This window comes from Limanda limanda, chromosome 5, assembly GCF_963576545.1.
Source record: "Limanda limanda chromosome 5, fLimLim1.1, whole genome shotgun sequence".
Taxonomy (NCBI): Eukaryota; Metazoa; Chordata; class Actinopteri; order Pleuronectiformes; family Pleuronectidae; genus Limanda; species Limanda limanda.
The window spans coordinates 3,646,196-3,663,432 of NC_083640.1; the positions used below are offsets into that span (position 1 = coordinate 3,646,196).

General features: G+C 40.0%; 1 protein-coding gene across 1 annotated transcript in view; it reads right to left on the reverse strand.

The window, feature by feature from the left end:
• fras1 (Fraser extracellular matrix complex subunit 1) overlaps positions 1-17,237 on the reverse strand; it is a 173,298-nt gene that overhangs the window by 16,079 nt on the left and 139,982 nt on the right. The window contains 15 exon segments of the mRNA XM_061071022.1: positions 137-324; positions 406-606; positions 2,632-2,788; positions 2,884-3,089; positions 3,866-4,013; positions 4,094-4,254; positions 6,237-6,581; positions 8,074-8,257; positions 8,259-8,336; positions 9,706-9,874; positions 9,952-10,111; positions 12,749-12,899; positions 14,102-14,215; positions 15,531-15,758; positions 15,835-15,975. Coding sequence (XP_060927005.1) covers positions 137-324; positions 406-606; positions 2,632-2,788; positions 2,884-3,089; positions 3,866-4,013; positions 4,094-4,254; positions 6,237-6,581; positions 8,074-8,257; positions 8,259-8,336; positions 9,706-9,874; positions 9,952-10,111; positions 12,749-12,899; positions 14,102-14,215; positions 15,531-15,758; positions 15,835-15,975 — 2,631 coding nt within the window.

Genomic DNA, 17,237 nt, shown 5'->3' on the forward strand with positions numbered 1-17,237 from the left:
TTCGAGCTTCTTCTCCTCGACCTGCTTTGTATCATTGTGTTGTTTTGTGTACTTGTTGTAAAACAGAAGTAAACTGGGGCCTGGGAGTGTGAGTACTAGCTACGTCATAGAAGTGTTGTGTTGATGTGTTTCTTACGATGGGCGTGGCAGGGAGGATGAGGCTGCCGGCAGCTTCCTGGTCCAGAATGGTCACGGTTGCCGTGGTGATCTCCCCCAGCACCGCCTCCACAGGGTCATCGGGGCCGAGGACCAATGAGAAGGACTCGTGCCACTCCCTGTCCTCATTGGACAGGATCTCCACCTTGAACAGGATGTGGTCCATTCCTACGAAGCAAAGAAACCAGACAATTCGTGACGAGTTCGTAAATCAGGTCTTTTCTTCACCCGAGGATCTTCGGCACTGACCGGGGGGGAACTTCAGAACCCGGCTCTTGGGGTTGTAGTCCACGCCGGACTGGGCCGATCCGTCCCGGGTGCTGCAGCGGATCTTGGAGGTCCGGTCCAGGTCGCCCCCCCGGACCACCTTGATGTTCAGCACCTCGATCCCGTCCGGACCCGGAGGTTCTCGCACCTGATAGGACGCCTGCTCGAACTCGATGGTGGGAGCTGCAGGAGGAGAAGAAGAAGAGAAGAGGTCACAGTGCTGCCCCCTGGTGGTGACTTAACCCCTTGTAGACGAATTTGCCTCAAACCCCTTTACGGTCTTTTTATCCCACTAATGCCTGATGATGCAAATACTACACAAACCATGAATTTATTGGAAGCACTCTGCTGCCATCTAGTGGTCGGAGTGTAAAATACATACTAGCCCCTTGGTACTGTGCAGCAAAGTTTTTTTGAGATATCAAGCTGTATTTGAAATACTGTGATGATGGAACAGCAATGATTGTACAGAAACATATGTTGTTATTAAATTTCCAGCAAAAGCAGCATCAATATAATAATCTACATAACAGAGACTGGACAATTTGTTAAATTACGGTTATTCCCCTTTATGCCTAATGTCGCTAATTTGCCTCATTCCTAAATTTTATATCTATTGTATATGCTGTATTGAAATTAACAATCTCAACTTAATTTAGCATCTGTATGACAGCCAAAAACACAAATAATAATTTTTTTATATAATTGGAAATTAATTCAGGCAATAAGGGGTTAAGACCACCAGCACTCAGTGGGATTCATCACAGCTGCCTCTTCTACATACCATACAGATAGATTGATAGATAAATAGATAAATAGATAGATAGATAGATAGATAGATAGATAGATAGATAGATAGATAGATAGATAGATAGATAGATAGATAGATAGATAGATAGATAGATAGATAGATAGATAGATAGATAGATAGATAGATGAATAATAGATAGATAGATAGATAGATAGATAGATTGATAGATAGATAGATAGATGAATAATAGATAGATAGATAGATAGATTGATAGATAGATAGATAGATAGATAGATAGATAGATAGATAGATAGATAGATAGATAGATAGATAGATAGATAGATAGATAGATAGATAGATAGATAGATAGATAGATAGATAGATAGATAGATAGATAGATAGATAGATAGATAGATAGATAGATAGATAGATAAATAGAGAGATAGATAGATAGATAGATAGATAAATAGATAGATAGATAGATAGATAGATAGATAGATAGATAGATAGATAGATAGATAGATAGATAGATAGATAGATAGATAGATAGATAGATAGATAGATAGATAGATAGATAGATAGATAGATAGATAGATAGATAGATAGATGAATAATAGATAGATAGATAGATAGATAAATAAATAGATTGATAGATAAATAGAGAGATAGATAGATAGATAGATAGATAAATAGATAGATAGATAGATAGATAGATAGATAGATAGATAGATAGATAGATAGATAGATAGATAGATAGATAGATAGATAGATAGATAGATAGATAGATAGATAGATAGATAGATAGATGAATAATAGATAGATAGATAGATAGATAGATAGATAGATTGATAGATAGATAGATAGATAGATAGATGAATAATAGATAGATAGATAGATAGATAGATAGATAGATAGATAGATAGATAGATAGATAGATAGATAGATAGATAGATAGATAGATAGATAGATAGATAGATAGATAGATAGATAGATAGATAGATAGATAGATAGATAGATAGATTGATAGATAAATAGAGAGATAGATAGATAGATAGATAAATAGATAGATAGATAGATAGATAGATAGATAGATAGATAGATAGATAGATAGATAGATAGATAGATAGATAGATAGATAGATAGATAGATAGATAGATAGATAGATAGATGAATAATAGATAGATAGATAGATAGATAGATAGATAGATTGATAGATAAATAGAGAGATAGATAGATAGATAGATAAATAGATAGATAGATAGATAGATAGATAGATAGATAGATAGATAGATAGATAGATAGATAGATAGATAGATAGATAGATAGATAGATAGATAGATAGATAGATAGATAGATAGATAGATAGATAGATAGATAGATAGACAGATAGACAGACAGACAGACAGACAGACCACCAGCACTCAGTGGGATTCATCACAGCTGCGCCCTCTGCTTACCATCTTCATCGTTAGTGATGGTGATGGTGACGATGTCGCTCACGCCCACCATGGCGCCGCTCCAGTGGTCGCCCAGCGGCGTCCCAAGATGCACCTGGAACTCCTCCTCCGGCTCGAACACGGAGTCGTCGTTGATGTGGACCGTGCAGTTCTTCACCTGGAAGCAACGAAAAATGAATTTTAATGAGCGAATAAAAACGCGAATAAAAACAACAACAGAAAACAAACAAACAGATAAATGGATGATTCTACCTTCTCTCCTTTGAGGAACGTGATCCGCGACTCGTCGGCGTTTCTTCTCTCCTCGAAGTCGTCCATCACCATGGCCGACATGGTCCTGGTGAAGCATCGCACCGAGGACTTGAAGGACAGGTCTCCGGATCGGACGATGGGGATGTGGAGGACGCTCTCCTTCTCCTTCACCGTGTAGGCGCTCTTTGTGAACTGCATGCTGGGAACTGAGAGAGGGAGAGAAGTTGTTTTTGATTGTATCAAATCAAAATCAAATCAAATCAAAGTTTATTGTCACATGACAGCACCATGGGAGCAGTGAAATTCTTGGGACATGGCAGACAGCATCTACACTGTAGACGGGCTTTACAAAAATTTAAAAAATTGACATACCATATAACATATAACATATAACATATAACATATAACATATAACATATAACATGGTGGGGAATATTAAATTTAAAAAATATGAATATATATGTAGTAAGAACGTAGTAAGTGGGACCTGTGATCTTGTGACCTGGCAGGCAAGGGCTTTACAAAATAAAAATAAAATAACATACCATATAACATATAACCTCTAACATATAACATATAACATATAACATAATAAAATGAAGCAGCAGTTTACCGGGTGAAGGAGTGGGGAATATTAAATTTAAAAAATATGAATATATATGTAGTAAGTACGTAGTAAGTGGGACCTGTGATCTTGTGACCTGGCAGGCAAGGGCTTTACAAAATAAAAATAACATACCATATAACATATAACCTCTAACATATAACATAAAACTTAGCAAAATGAAGCAGCAGTTTACCAACAGTTTGAAGCAGGGGGGAATATTAATTAAATAATATGAATATATGTGTAGTAAGAGTATTTGTATTTGTTGGTGGAGCAGAACGTACATATGTTCAGAAGCCTTACGGCCTGGGAGAAGAAGCTGTTTTTAAGTCTGGTCTCTGTCTTCTATCAAAAGAGAAGAGGAATGACACTTACTGTCCTGGAAGGTGTCGCTGATGACCACGTTGGCCTCGTACGGCTCCTGAAGGACCGCCCCCTGTGGAGAACTGAGGAAGACCACGAAGGACTCGGACCCCTCGATGGACGGGTTCTGGATGTCGTCCATGATGGTCAAACTGCAGGTCTGTAGAAACAGAGGCAGCAGGATGAAGAACAAGCGAAGAGGACGTTTTGTAACGAGACCATCTGAGACTCCATCCTCACCTCCTGAGTCTTGCCGGGTCTGAACTCCACCTTCTTGGAGCTGGGGATGTAGTCCACCCCCGGGCTGGCGGAGGGGGGGTCTGAGGGTCGAGTGGCGCACCACACGGAGGTCAGCGAGGACAGATCGCTGCCGTGACGCAGCACCGGGATCTCGATCGTGCCTGCAGGTTGGAAAAGGATCAGGTGTTATTCAAAGTGTCGAACGAGGGAAACGAGACGAGAAGTGAAAACATCAGACGACCTCCGGTGAGTCCGACGCCGCTTCGCTCCACGGGTCTGAGATCATGAAGGCGAGGACCAATCACAGCAGAATAAATTGCGGTGACTAATTGTGACGTGTGTTAAATGAGGCGTGGTTGATGCCTTTATTCAAGAGTTAAACCCGTGTCAGAGAGAGAGAGAGAGAGAGAGAGAGGGATGGATGGATGGATGGATGGATGGATGGATGGATGGATGGATGGATGGATGGATGGATAGATAGATAGATAGATAGATAGATAGATAGATAGATAGATAGATAGATAGATAGATAGATAGATAGATAGATAGATAGATAGATAGATAGATAGATAGATAGATAGATAGATAGATAGATAGATAGATAGATAGATAGATAGATAGATAGATAGATAGATAGATAGATAGATGGATAGATGATAGATGGATAGATGGATAGATGGATGGATAAAGAGAGAGAGAGAGCAAGAGCGAGAGCGAAAGCGAGAGTGAGAGAGAGAGAGAGAGAGAGAGAGAGAGAGAGAGAGAGATGGATAGATAGATAGATAGATAGATAGATAGATAGATAGATAGATAGATAGATAGATAGATAGATAGATAGATAGATAGATAGATAGATAGATAGATAGATAGATAGATAGATAGATAGATAGATAGATAGATAGATAGATAGATAGATAGATAGATAGATAGATAGATAGATGGATAAAGTGAGAGAGAGAGAGAGAGAGAGAGATAGATAGATAGATAGATAGACAGATTGATAGATAGATAGATAGATAGATAGATAGATAGATAGATAGATAGATAGATAGATAGATAGATAGATAGATAGATAGATAGATAGATAGATAGATAGATAGATAGATAGATAGATAGATAGATAGATAGATAGATATATAGATAAATAAATAGATAGATAGATAGATGGATAGATTGATTAATAGATAGATGGATAAAGAGCGAGAGAGAGAGATAGATAGATAGATAGAGAGATAGAAGGATGGATGGATGGATGGATGGATAGATAGATAGATAGATAGATAGATAGATAGATAGATAGATAGATAGATAGATAGATAGATAGATAGATAGATAGATAGATAGATAGATAGATAGATAGATAGATAGATAGATAGATAGATAGATAGATAGATAGATAGATAGATAGATGGATAAAGTGAGAGAGAGAGAGATAGATAGATAGACAGATTGATAGATAGATAGATAGATAGATAGATAGATAGATAGATAGATAGATAGATAGATAGATAGATAGATAGATAGATAGATAGATAGATAGATAGATAGATAGATAGATAGATAGATAGATAGATAGATAGATAGATAGATAGATAGATATATAGATAAATAAATAGATAGATAGATGGATAGATTGATTGATAGATAGATGGATAAAGAGCGAGAGAGAGATAGATAGATAGATAGATAGATAGATAGATAGATAGATAGATAGATAGATAGATAGATAGATAGATAGATAGATAGAGAGATAGAAGGATGGATGGATAGATAGATAGATAGATAGATAGATAGATAGATAGATAGATAGATAGATAGATAGATAGATAGATAGATAGATAGATAGATAGATAGATAGATAGATAGATAGATAGATAGATAGATAGATAGATAGATAGATAGATAGATAGATAGATAGATAGATAGATAGATAGATAGATAGATAGATACCAGATCACCAGACACTTACTCTTGTTTCAATACTTTGAACACTGAAACAGCTCAGACTGAATTACTTGGATAAAGCAGTTTCTCTTTATTTCCCCACAGAGATTATAAACTTTAATAATTAACTTCCCTGCAACATCTTCTCGAGACAAAAAGCAAAAAACAAGCGATGAAAACAGAGGAAGGAAACTCAGACCTGCGTCTTCGCTGAAGGTGAAGGTGGCGTTCCCCAGGGTCACGGTGGACGCATCGTTGGGTCCGTCGATGACCACCTTGGCCACGGTCACCCCCCCCACGCGGGCGTTGTCCGAGGCGTCCGACAGCACCAGCTCGAACTCCTCCGACAGCTCGTACTCGCTGTCGTCGATGAGCTTCACGTCGCAGGTGGACATGCTGACGCCCGGGCCGAAGATCACCCGGTTGTCGCCCGTCATGCCGCGGCTCTTGTAGTCGGAGCCGGACTCCAGCGCCTGGAGGCTGCTGCCCTGAGCCGTCCGGGCCACGGTGTAGCAGAGAGCCGACACCGTGCTGGAGGTGTCACCTGGGGACAGGGGGGGGGGGGGGCACTGACCTTCAGGATCCGGAACTCAACAGATACACTGATTCTAACTTTATAATATTGTATTTTAAAATGAAATGTAGATAGCCTGTTATATATTTGAAGACCAATGTCGTCTGTATGAATATGAGAATGAAAGAACAAGGAAATGTTTTGGACAATCTGAAGTGGTACATAGCTGTTAATATGGAGGTGATATAATATATAGTAATTATTGATTTTCAATCATATATACTGACTTAAATATATTTCCCATATTATAACACTCATTCTTGCCAGAAGTGCCTTTTGAGTATTTAATGCTTTATGTACTAATTTCTAGATTTTCACATATTTATATATTTTTATATAGATATGTTTATTTCTAAATAAATGTTACTGTGAATAAATATTAGAAAAAGTGAGTAAATAAGAAGTAAATAGTGAGTAAATATATATTGTTTTTTATTGTTTTTCTTATGTGTGTCGTATTTATTGTGTTTTTATGTTTCTATGTTCATGGTATGCACCAATAACCAGAGCAAAATCCAGGTAGGTGTAAATCTACTTGGCAATAAATACTTTCTGATTCTGATTCTGATTCTGAGAGATCATGTCCTGTGAAGATATATCACATTCAAGAGGTGACCTTGACCTTTGACCTCTCAGTAGCTGGACTATAGACTATGATGGCGCCACGAACGGCTGCCTCGGTGTGTTGGTGCGCACTTCTGTGTTTGTTCTTTTATCTTTTATATATTTTTATATAGATATGTTTATGTCTAAGTAAATGTTACTTTGTATAAATATTACAAAAAGTGAGTAAATAAGAAGTAAATAGTGAGTAAATCAATATTGTTTTTTATTGTTTTTATTATGTGTGGTGTATTTATTGTGTTTTTATGTTTCTATCTTCATTGTATGCACCAATAACCAGAGCAAATTCCCGGTAGGTGTAAACCTACTTGGCAATAAATACCTTCTGATTCTTCTGATTCTGATTCTGAGAGATAATGTCTCGTGAAGATATATCACATTCAAGAGGTTGACCTTGACCTTTGACCTCCCAGTAGCTGGACTATAGAACCCTCCTCCTGAACAGGCAACCCACTATGGCACTGTGCAATAACCCTGGATCTGTATTATAACCACTGTAGAGTTACTCCTGGAATTATATATTTATTATAATTATATTTATTTACTTCACCCCTACTGTATAACCGTAATACTCATACTGTTTAATATTTATCGCTGCACTTCTTTTCTTTCTTTTTCCTAGACCATCGTACTGTTTGTATTGTTTTGGTTTGTGATGAGAGCCACTTCACCATCGTCAAATTCCTTGTTTGTGTGAACTTACTTGGCCAATAAAATCTGATTCTGATTCTGAGAGATAAAGTCCTGTGAAGATATACCACATTCAAGAGGTGACCTTGACCTTTGACCTCCCAGTAGCTGGACTACAGACCCCTCCTCCTGTGCAGCGGCTCCTCACCTTTCCTCTCGATGGGAGCGTGGATGAACCCGGTGCTCTCGTTGATGTGGTAGATCTTCTTGTGGAACTGCAGCGTGGGCTCGTCCTCGGTGTCGTTGACGTGGACGACGGCTCGGGTGTTTCCTCCGAGCAGCGCGTACACGGGCATGCTCAGCTCCACGTGGAACAGCTCCATGCCCTCGAACCTCCATGCCCTCGAACACTTTGTCGTCGTTGATGACGATGGTGCAAACCTTGGTGTCCTCGCGCTCGTCGAACTGGACCTGGAGATAAAATTATACTTTAGTTTTTAGTGAATTAATTAGTGACAATAATGGAGAAGTGTCTTAAAACGAGCAGAAACAAAACTGTGAGCAGGACGTCGGGAGTTTGTTTAATAAAAATAATCAATTACTGTTTTCTAAGAGGCAAAAAAACAGTTCAGGTAAGACTTTAATAATCCAGAAGGAAAGAATTGTTCCAGCTTGCTCCAAATTACAGTCCAGAACAATATAAGGTAGAATAGAATACAGAAAAAAACCACAGTAAAGAAATAAAATGAAGCATATCGAGAGAAACTTTCAGTTAACTACAGGGACGATGAGTAGAAATTAAATTATAAAGGATGAAGATAAATAGAATATTGCACATGATAATAAATGAATGCGATGATGAACAAAAACAGTTTTGTTGCACATATTGCACGAGTGGTGATATTGCACATGAAAAAGAAAGAACAAGCCTCGTAATATTGTAATAAAGTTGTGAGAAAATCAAAGGTTACTTGTCCAGCGGCAGCAAGAGGGATAAATTATGCTTTTGTTCTCAGTGAATTTATTAGTGACAATAATGGAGGAATGTCTAAAAACGAGCAGAAACAAAACTGTGAGCAGGACGTCAGGAGTTTGTTTAATCAAAAATAATCAAATACTGTTTTCTAAGAGGCAAAAAAGCTGTTGAGTTAAGACTTTATTAATCCAGAAGGAAATTCTTGTGCCAGTTTGGTCCAAATTACAGTTCAGAAAAATATAAGGTAGAATAGAATACAGAAAAAAACATAGTGAAGAATTAAGTCTAAAATACGAGTGAAGATTAGAATAAAGTAAAAATATAAGTGTATTGTAAATTAAATAAAATGAGGCATATTGAGAGAAACTAATACTTAACTACAGGGATGATGAGTAGAAATGAAATGATAAAGGAGGAAGATAAATAGAATATTGCAAATTATATAGAAATTTAAATATTGCACATGATAATAAATGAACGAGATGATGAACAAAAACAGTTTTGTTACACAAATTGCACGAGTGGGGATATTGCACATAAAAAAGAATGAAGAATCATCAAAATATTGTAATAATGATGTTCTGGAATTTAATTGTATTTATTTGTATTTGTCTAATTATGTCTTTATTTACTTCCATTTATTCTTATATTTTTATATTTGTATATTTTTTTTAATTATTTTATTTAATCTTATTTTAAGTTATTTGATTTCTGCCTCTTTTTCTTTAGTGTTTGATTGTGGGTTGGGGGTGTTCATAAACGTTTGTATGTTTATAAATGTTTGAATGTATGTTTCTTATATGTAAAACTCAATAAATAATGATGTTCTAATAAATACAATGATAAATAAAAATCCAAAGTTACCTGTCCAGCGTATTCCACGTAGTCCTGCTGCCCGGGGTTGGACCCGACGCTGCTGGTGGACGTGGCGCTGCCCTGCTCCGTGCGGCAGAGCACGATGGCGTACTGGTTGAGGTTCCCGGTTCGTTTCACCGTCACCGCCACCGTGCCGGCCTTCTCACTCACGTTGTAGCTGTGGAACCAAACGTGTTAGAGATCACTGGAGCAAAGTCATTTTGTTTTTTCTGTCTCACACGTCAGGATACCGACCTCTTGTGCTCGAAGCTGACGAGCGACCACTGGATGTGGAAGACGTTGTCACTGACCACGTTGGGTTTGCTGTCCTTCACCAGGAACTTGAAGGTGTCCATGGTTTCCTGGACGTTCTCCTGGTGCAGCACGTAGCGGATCAGACCCATGTTGACGTCGGCTGGAGGGAAACCAGGTCAGAGTGAAAACCAGCAAACAGCCAACGTCTTGATTTCTTGTTTGAAAGCTTCACCACAGATCAGGAGAAGTCACATGTCTGTTATCAGCAGGTGGATCAACAATTAACGCTGAGATGTTTACCCAGCGACCTTCAGAAAAAGACTGACGCTCTGGGAGGTCTGGGGTTTGTGAGGAAATGTATTTCCTGTGAATTACTGATTTCATTATCTGCAGCCTGTGGCCTTTTTCTCATTACTTGAGAGAAATTGGGGATAAAGATGAAAGTCACACGACGTCTGCTCATTCACTCTCTGCAGAGGAGGAAGGAGAGAAAGGGACGAGTTTGTAATTGAGAGCTGGAAGCTAAAGAAAGGGATAAAGAAAGAAATGACCCGGAGAGAGAGTCAGTTAAAAAGACGCCTGTAAGCTTCAGGTTCCTGTTTCTAGTTTGATCCAAACACATTTGAGCAGGTGAACAGTCTGAGTGGAGGGAACAAGACACACAGGGATGGAAGTGCATCGACTTTTTGATTTGTCTGCGTTAATTCACAGGAAACTGTTTGTGGAGATAAGTCGAAACTTCCTCTGGACCTGAAACACCTACAGCAAGAATCAGGGTTTGTGTTTCTGTTGAGAAACGTCCGACTTGTGAAATCAAAGGAAGCCACAGAATATTACCTGTTGCCCCTTGAGGCTAATTCAAGTACAGCTTGAGCTACTTGATGTCGGTTTGTAGACGGAAAATGATTTGGTTGCCACGGTGATATCAATATGGTGAAAAGCATTATATTGTGGGAGATGAAGACAGCAGCAGCAGCTTCCGCCTCCTTTTTCTTCTTCTATTGTTAAATTCTGTATCGACGTCCTGCTGTAGGTTTATAAGCTTGATATATCCAAATTGAAGTTTGTTATTTGATCCGAGGAAACTTTCACACGTGTTGTTTTGGTTTCAGAGGAAACTGAAAAGTCACTGTTGGCGTGAAAATGATTAAATGTGAATCTCAGAGCAGATTTGTAAACACGTGGCAGAACCGGAGATGGAAACCTTGAGATATCTTTGGCAGCAAGTTTGCATAAGTGAATCCCCCCCCCCCCCCACTTTACTCATGTTTCCACATTTTATTATCACTAATAAAATGATGTTTACAGGCTCCGCTGGCAGAAAGCAGCAGCACATCAAAGTGCCTGTTAGGACTTTGCTCCGCAGCCGCAAGGATCAACATCTCACAAAGGCCGGATGACATTGATCCCCGGCTGCGGCCTGGAGGTGAAGAGAAGCAGGTTCGTGAGGATAAGACTGCTGATGCTAACTGACAAGAAGACAGGCTCCTCAGCTGTGGTTTCTAGATCTACGGGTTCTGATTAGATCCAGCACTGGTGTCTAGCTCTCAGGTTCTGATCAGATCCAGCAATGGTTTCTAGATCTACAGGTTCTGATCAGATCCAGCACTGGTTTCTAGATCTACGGGTTCTGATCAGATCCAGCACTGGTGTCTAGCTCTCAGGTTCTGATCAGATCCAGCAATGGTTTCTAGATCTACAGGTCCTGATCAGATCCTGCACTGGTTTCTAGATCTACGGGTTCTGATCAGATCCAGCACTGGTTTCTAGATCTACTGGTTCTGATAGAATCCAGCACTGGTTTCTAGATCTACAGGTTCTGATCAGATCCAGCTCTGGTTTCTAGATCTACGGGTTCTGATCAGATCCAGCGCTGGTTTCTAGATCTACTGGTTCTGATCAGATCCAGCATTGGTTTTTAGATCTACGGGTTCTGATCAGCTCCAGCACTGCTTTCTAGATCTACGGGTTCCAATCAGATCCAGCACTGCTTTCTAGATCTACGGGTTCTGATCAGATCCAGAACTGGTTTCTAGATCTACGGGTTCTGATCAGATACAGCACTGGTTTCTAGATCTACTGGTTCTGATTGAATCCAGCACTGGTTTCTAGATCTACGGGTTCTGATCAGATCCAGCACTGGTTTCTAGATCTACGGGTTCTGATCAGATCCAGCACTGGTTTCTAGATATACGGGTTCTGATCAGATCCAGCAATGGTTTCTAGATCTACGGGTTCTGATCAGATCCAGCACTGGTTTCTAGATCGACTGGTTTTGATCAGATCTGGCACTGGTTTCTAGATCTACGGGTTCTGATCAAATCCAGCACTGGTTTCTAGATCTACTGGTTCTGATAGAATCCAGCACTGGTTTCTAGATCTACGGGTTCTGATCAGATCCAGCTCTGGTTTCCAGATCTACTGGTTCTGATAGAATCCAGCACTGGTGTCTAGATCTACGGGTTTAGATCAGATCCAGCACTGGTTTCTAGATCTACTGGTTCTGATAGAATCCAGCACTGGTGTCTAGATCTACGGGTTTAGATCAGATCCAGCACTGGTTTCTAGATTAACTGGTTCTGATCAGATCCAGCACTGGTTTCTAGATCTACGGGTTCTGATCAGATCCAGCACTGGTGTCTAGATCTACTGGTTCTGATCAGATCCAGCACTGGTTTCTAGATCTACTGGTTCTGATAGGATCCAGCACTGGTTCCTAGATCTACTGGGTCTGATCAGATCCAGCACTGGTTTCTAGATCTACGGGTTCTGATAGAATCCAGCACTGGGGCGGTACCTTGTGTGAAGGTGCTCACGGGGCTGCCAGGTTTCAGTTTGCTCTCCAGGAAGCCGTGCTTGGGCTCGGTAGTGACTTCGTACACCAGCTGCCCGTCGTCCGTGTCCGGGTCCATGGTGAGAAGCTCCTTCTTCGAGATCAGGTTGGTGGCCTGAGGGACGGAAACAGAATAAACACTTGTTATTGTTTGTAATAAATAATATAAGATACTTTAACTGTTGTTGTTTACTCTCGTGGTTTCACAAACTTGACTTTACTAAAATCAGAAAGGTTTGGAGAAACGTTTTTTCCTGCTGCAACTTTATTCACAGACATTTATGACTGCAAATTTCATTTTCATCTTTTGTTCTGTTTATGTATCGATAATGTTTCTCAGTTTACACAAAAAAAGATATTAAAAACCCGACAGATTTAAAGGAAATCAACAGTGAATTCACCTCAAGATTTTGCAGGCAAACTGAATTCTACCATTTAAGACAATTACATTTCCTTTGTAAGGCGTCAAATCACATCAACGATTATCTGAAGGAACTTTACAGGTTCAGGTCGAGACCTCAAAATATTAAAGAGAAACTAATGAGCAGCAGTGAAGACTGTGGAGAGAGGCACTCGAGCAGAATGTGTGTTTCTGTTGTTGAGTTTGTGTATTTTAAAAGGTCCATTTATGGTCTGGCACTGAATATACGATGAGGGATTCCTGTGGATCAGGAGAGAGAGAGGGTCGTCCACTAACCAGAAGGTCGTGGTTCGATCCCTTAGTGCAAGTCTGCATGTGTCTGCTTGGGCAAGACACTGAACCCCAAACTCCCAAAGTGCTTTGGGTCGACAATAAGTTATAAATACAGGGAGTTTATCGTTTGTTTCAAGCTAAACACATAAACATTAAACAGAAACGCGCTTTTCTTCACTTTCACGTCAAGATAAAGTAACTGATGTCGTTACATCTGTTAAAGTTTCACTTTCTTTCCAGCTGTTAGAAGCAGATGCGAGAGAACAGCTTTATATTGCATCATATTTTTCCTCTGTGATAAACCATCTCAGACAGAATCACCTGAGGCGCAGACGAATGAATAAAGAGACATTTTTACAGTATCCATAGAAACGAAAGGGTTTCCCTGTGATGAGGTCTTTGCACCAGCAGGGGGAGCAAGTCAATTACACATGCACAGCGACAGCTTGAATCTTTCAAAGACGTTTATAGATAATTTCTTATTATGTAAGACCAACTAAAGTTAATATATCAGAAAAAATAGAGAAATATCTCCATCACTGGACCCATCACACATTGTAACAGCTATTAAACAGGACAGAGAACGTATGAAGATGTTTATTAAAGATATAGTTGATTTGTACCTTGTTGTCCATGTACTCCAACCACTGTAAACCCAGGTTAGTGACGATCCGCGGAGTTCCATCGTCCACCGGCAGGATATCGATCTTAAACTTCTGGGGAGCGGCCGTCACGATCTGGAAAAACAAATTCAGGTTTTTGAAGTATTTTATTTTAAGAATCATTCCTGGTGGTTTGTGGACGTTTAGGTTTTATTGGCTCAGGTTCTCTCCCTCAGATTTCTGCCTGGACAGCCCTGGATCCAGGAGACTGAATTCCTTCTGATTAAACAAGATATAAAGCTCCAGGATTCATCACACAGATGCTGCTAAGGCCAACTTTGACATGTGCCATTTGAAAGATGCATTCATCCGCACGGGTTTTATAGGAGCTCGTACATTATTTAATAAGAGGGCAGCTCCAGGGGCAACGAATTCACCTCAATCAGCCAAAGACGTTGCTGCAGAACATGTGTGACGATGGAGCCTGATGTCCTCGGGTGGTGGGAGGGTAATGAACACAAGCCTGAGAAAGGTGTAGGTGTGTGTGTCTGTGTGTGTGTGTGTTCTCACTTTTTGAAATGTCCTTGCTTTTAAAACAATTCCTTACTTTCCGTTTATGTTCCAACTTTCTGAACGTGTTTCCAGGTTTTCAAAATGTCCAAATTTTCTAAATATGTTCTAACGATGGATTTAACAGAAAAATGCTCCAGAAAGTGAAGCCAATGGTGGAATGTATTCTCTCGCATGACCAGCAGAGGGCGACTCCACTGGTTGTTCCTATAGAAGTCTATGAGAAAATGACTCTAACTTGATTTATAACGCGAGTAAACATTTACCTTCATGTTTCATTTATCTATTAATGGGCCATTTAGAGTCAAAAAGACGATAAAGCACAGCTGGTGCAGGAGGCAGGTGTAGCCGAGTTTATTCTAACGTTTTTTTTAAATGTCCTCACTCGTCAAAACGTCCCCAGTTTTCTAAAAATGTCTCAAGAATGTTCCAGTTTTTTTTCTAAATGTCCCGACTCTGCAGTTTTCATAACCAAGTCCCCAGAAAGGCTGAAGCATATGAACACACACACGTAAAATGCTGATTCACGCTCTTTGCCATAAAAAAGGTCAGAGCAGCACACACACACAAACACACACACACACACACACACACACACAAACACACACACACAATCACAAACTCTGACCTTCACACACACATGTACGTGCGCCCATGAATACCAGAACTCAGCTAATTCAATCATCGAGCTGTAATAAAAATGTCAGGAATTTGCCTCTCACACACACACACACACACACGCACATACACACACACACACACACACACACACACACACACACACACACACACACACACACACACACACACACACACACACACACACACACACACACACACACACACACACACACACACACACACACACACACACACACACCTCCTTGCCGCCCTCCTCCACCATGAACAGCAGGTTGGTGCCGTCGGCCACGGAGAAGGTGAAGCGGTCCTTCAGCGAGTTGGAGCCGTCGTGGTTGTAGCTGATGCGGTTCTGGTAGACGTCGTCCATGCTGAAGCTGGAGGTCTGCCGGTAGTGCTGCCCGTTGTTGGTGCGCTCCACCGTGCCGTGGCGAGGAGCCTGGACCACGGTGAAGACGATGGACTCGGCCTGGAGGGAGAGGAGTGTTAACACAGGGAATCAGATTGTTATAGATGAGATTCTCGGGGGTTTGGTGAAGTCTCACCTCCGTGTCGGCGTCCGTGGCCTTCAGCTCGAACTCGGTGATGGTCTTCCTCACGCCCTCCTGCACCCGCATGCCGGGGACCTGGAGCAGCGGCAGCGAGTCGTCCACGGGTTTGATGGTGATGTAGAAGGTCTGGGCCACCTGACCACAACACAACACAATGTGAATCCAAGCTGCAGCAAAGCAGAAGTGAAACTCTTCCTCAAACACCTTCATTTGTGCTTGTGTTAGTATATTAGAAGTAAGTAATATTGCTTGTGCATCAAATACTTGTGATTCCAGATGAACTGAAGGAGTAACTTCCCTTTACTGCATTTAAAAATCACATTTATTAAACATTAGAAGCAGAACATTGTCCCCAAAAGAACAGAGGGAACTTTGTGTTTCCACTTGATTTGCATTCCCCCTGCAGACGCCTCATATTAGCATCAGCTGAATGTATTTCTGCACAGGATGAAGATTGGAGTTTATCTCCCGTCGCTGAGAATCACTTCAGGAAGAGATTCATAGGAGGAACAATAACAGATTTGCAATAAACACAAGTGAGACAAGTGTTCAGGTTGGTGTCACTTGAAAAGATTTGACGATTTTGAAGATGTTAGGTTTTCTAGTGGCAGAGATGATGATGAAAGGTTTTTATGTTTATCTCTGTTTGTTTGTTTGTAAGTGAGATTAAAGAAAAACAAGAGATTTCCTCTAAGAAGGATGTGGTGTCAGAATCAGAGAAGAACTCATTGAATTCTGGTGCAGATCCAGGAATTCTTTCATCCTTTTCACTGTTTTCCCAGGAAACAATTACATAGATCTTTCTGTATATATCTCACTGTATAGATTGTTTCATTTTATATTGTTTCATATATATTTATATATATATATATATTGTTGTTTAATGTCTGATTGTTATTTATGTGCACCAACCACACCAAGGCAATTTCCTGTATGTGCAAATATACTTGGCAATTAAAAGAATTCTGGTTCTGATTCTGATCTTGATTAGAATCAGAACCAGTGAAGTGTGAATCAGGTTGATAAGGTTCAAGGGAAATTAGTGGAGGTTTGAGATCTATGCGTTGCAATGGTGACAGATATGGTTTCCGAATATGTAAAATCAAATACTTTAAACTACTTATAGTCACTTTCTAAACTGTGTGTACACATCATCTATAATAATAGCTTTAAAAACTCAAACAGCAGTTTAAACAGAAACTGAAACGGAGCAGTAACATCTCACCACAAACTATTCTGCTGTAGTTTCACTTTAAAAAGGACAAAACAACTCCCACGCATTTTTAATTCACCACACACACGATATATAAATAACTGAATAAAAGAATGAAATGAACGTGGGGCCTCCCAGTTGGAGAGAGGAGAGCCCACAGAAGTAAAAGCTCCGAAAAACCACT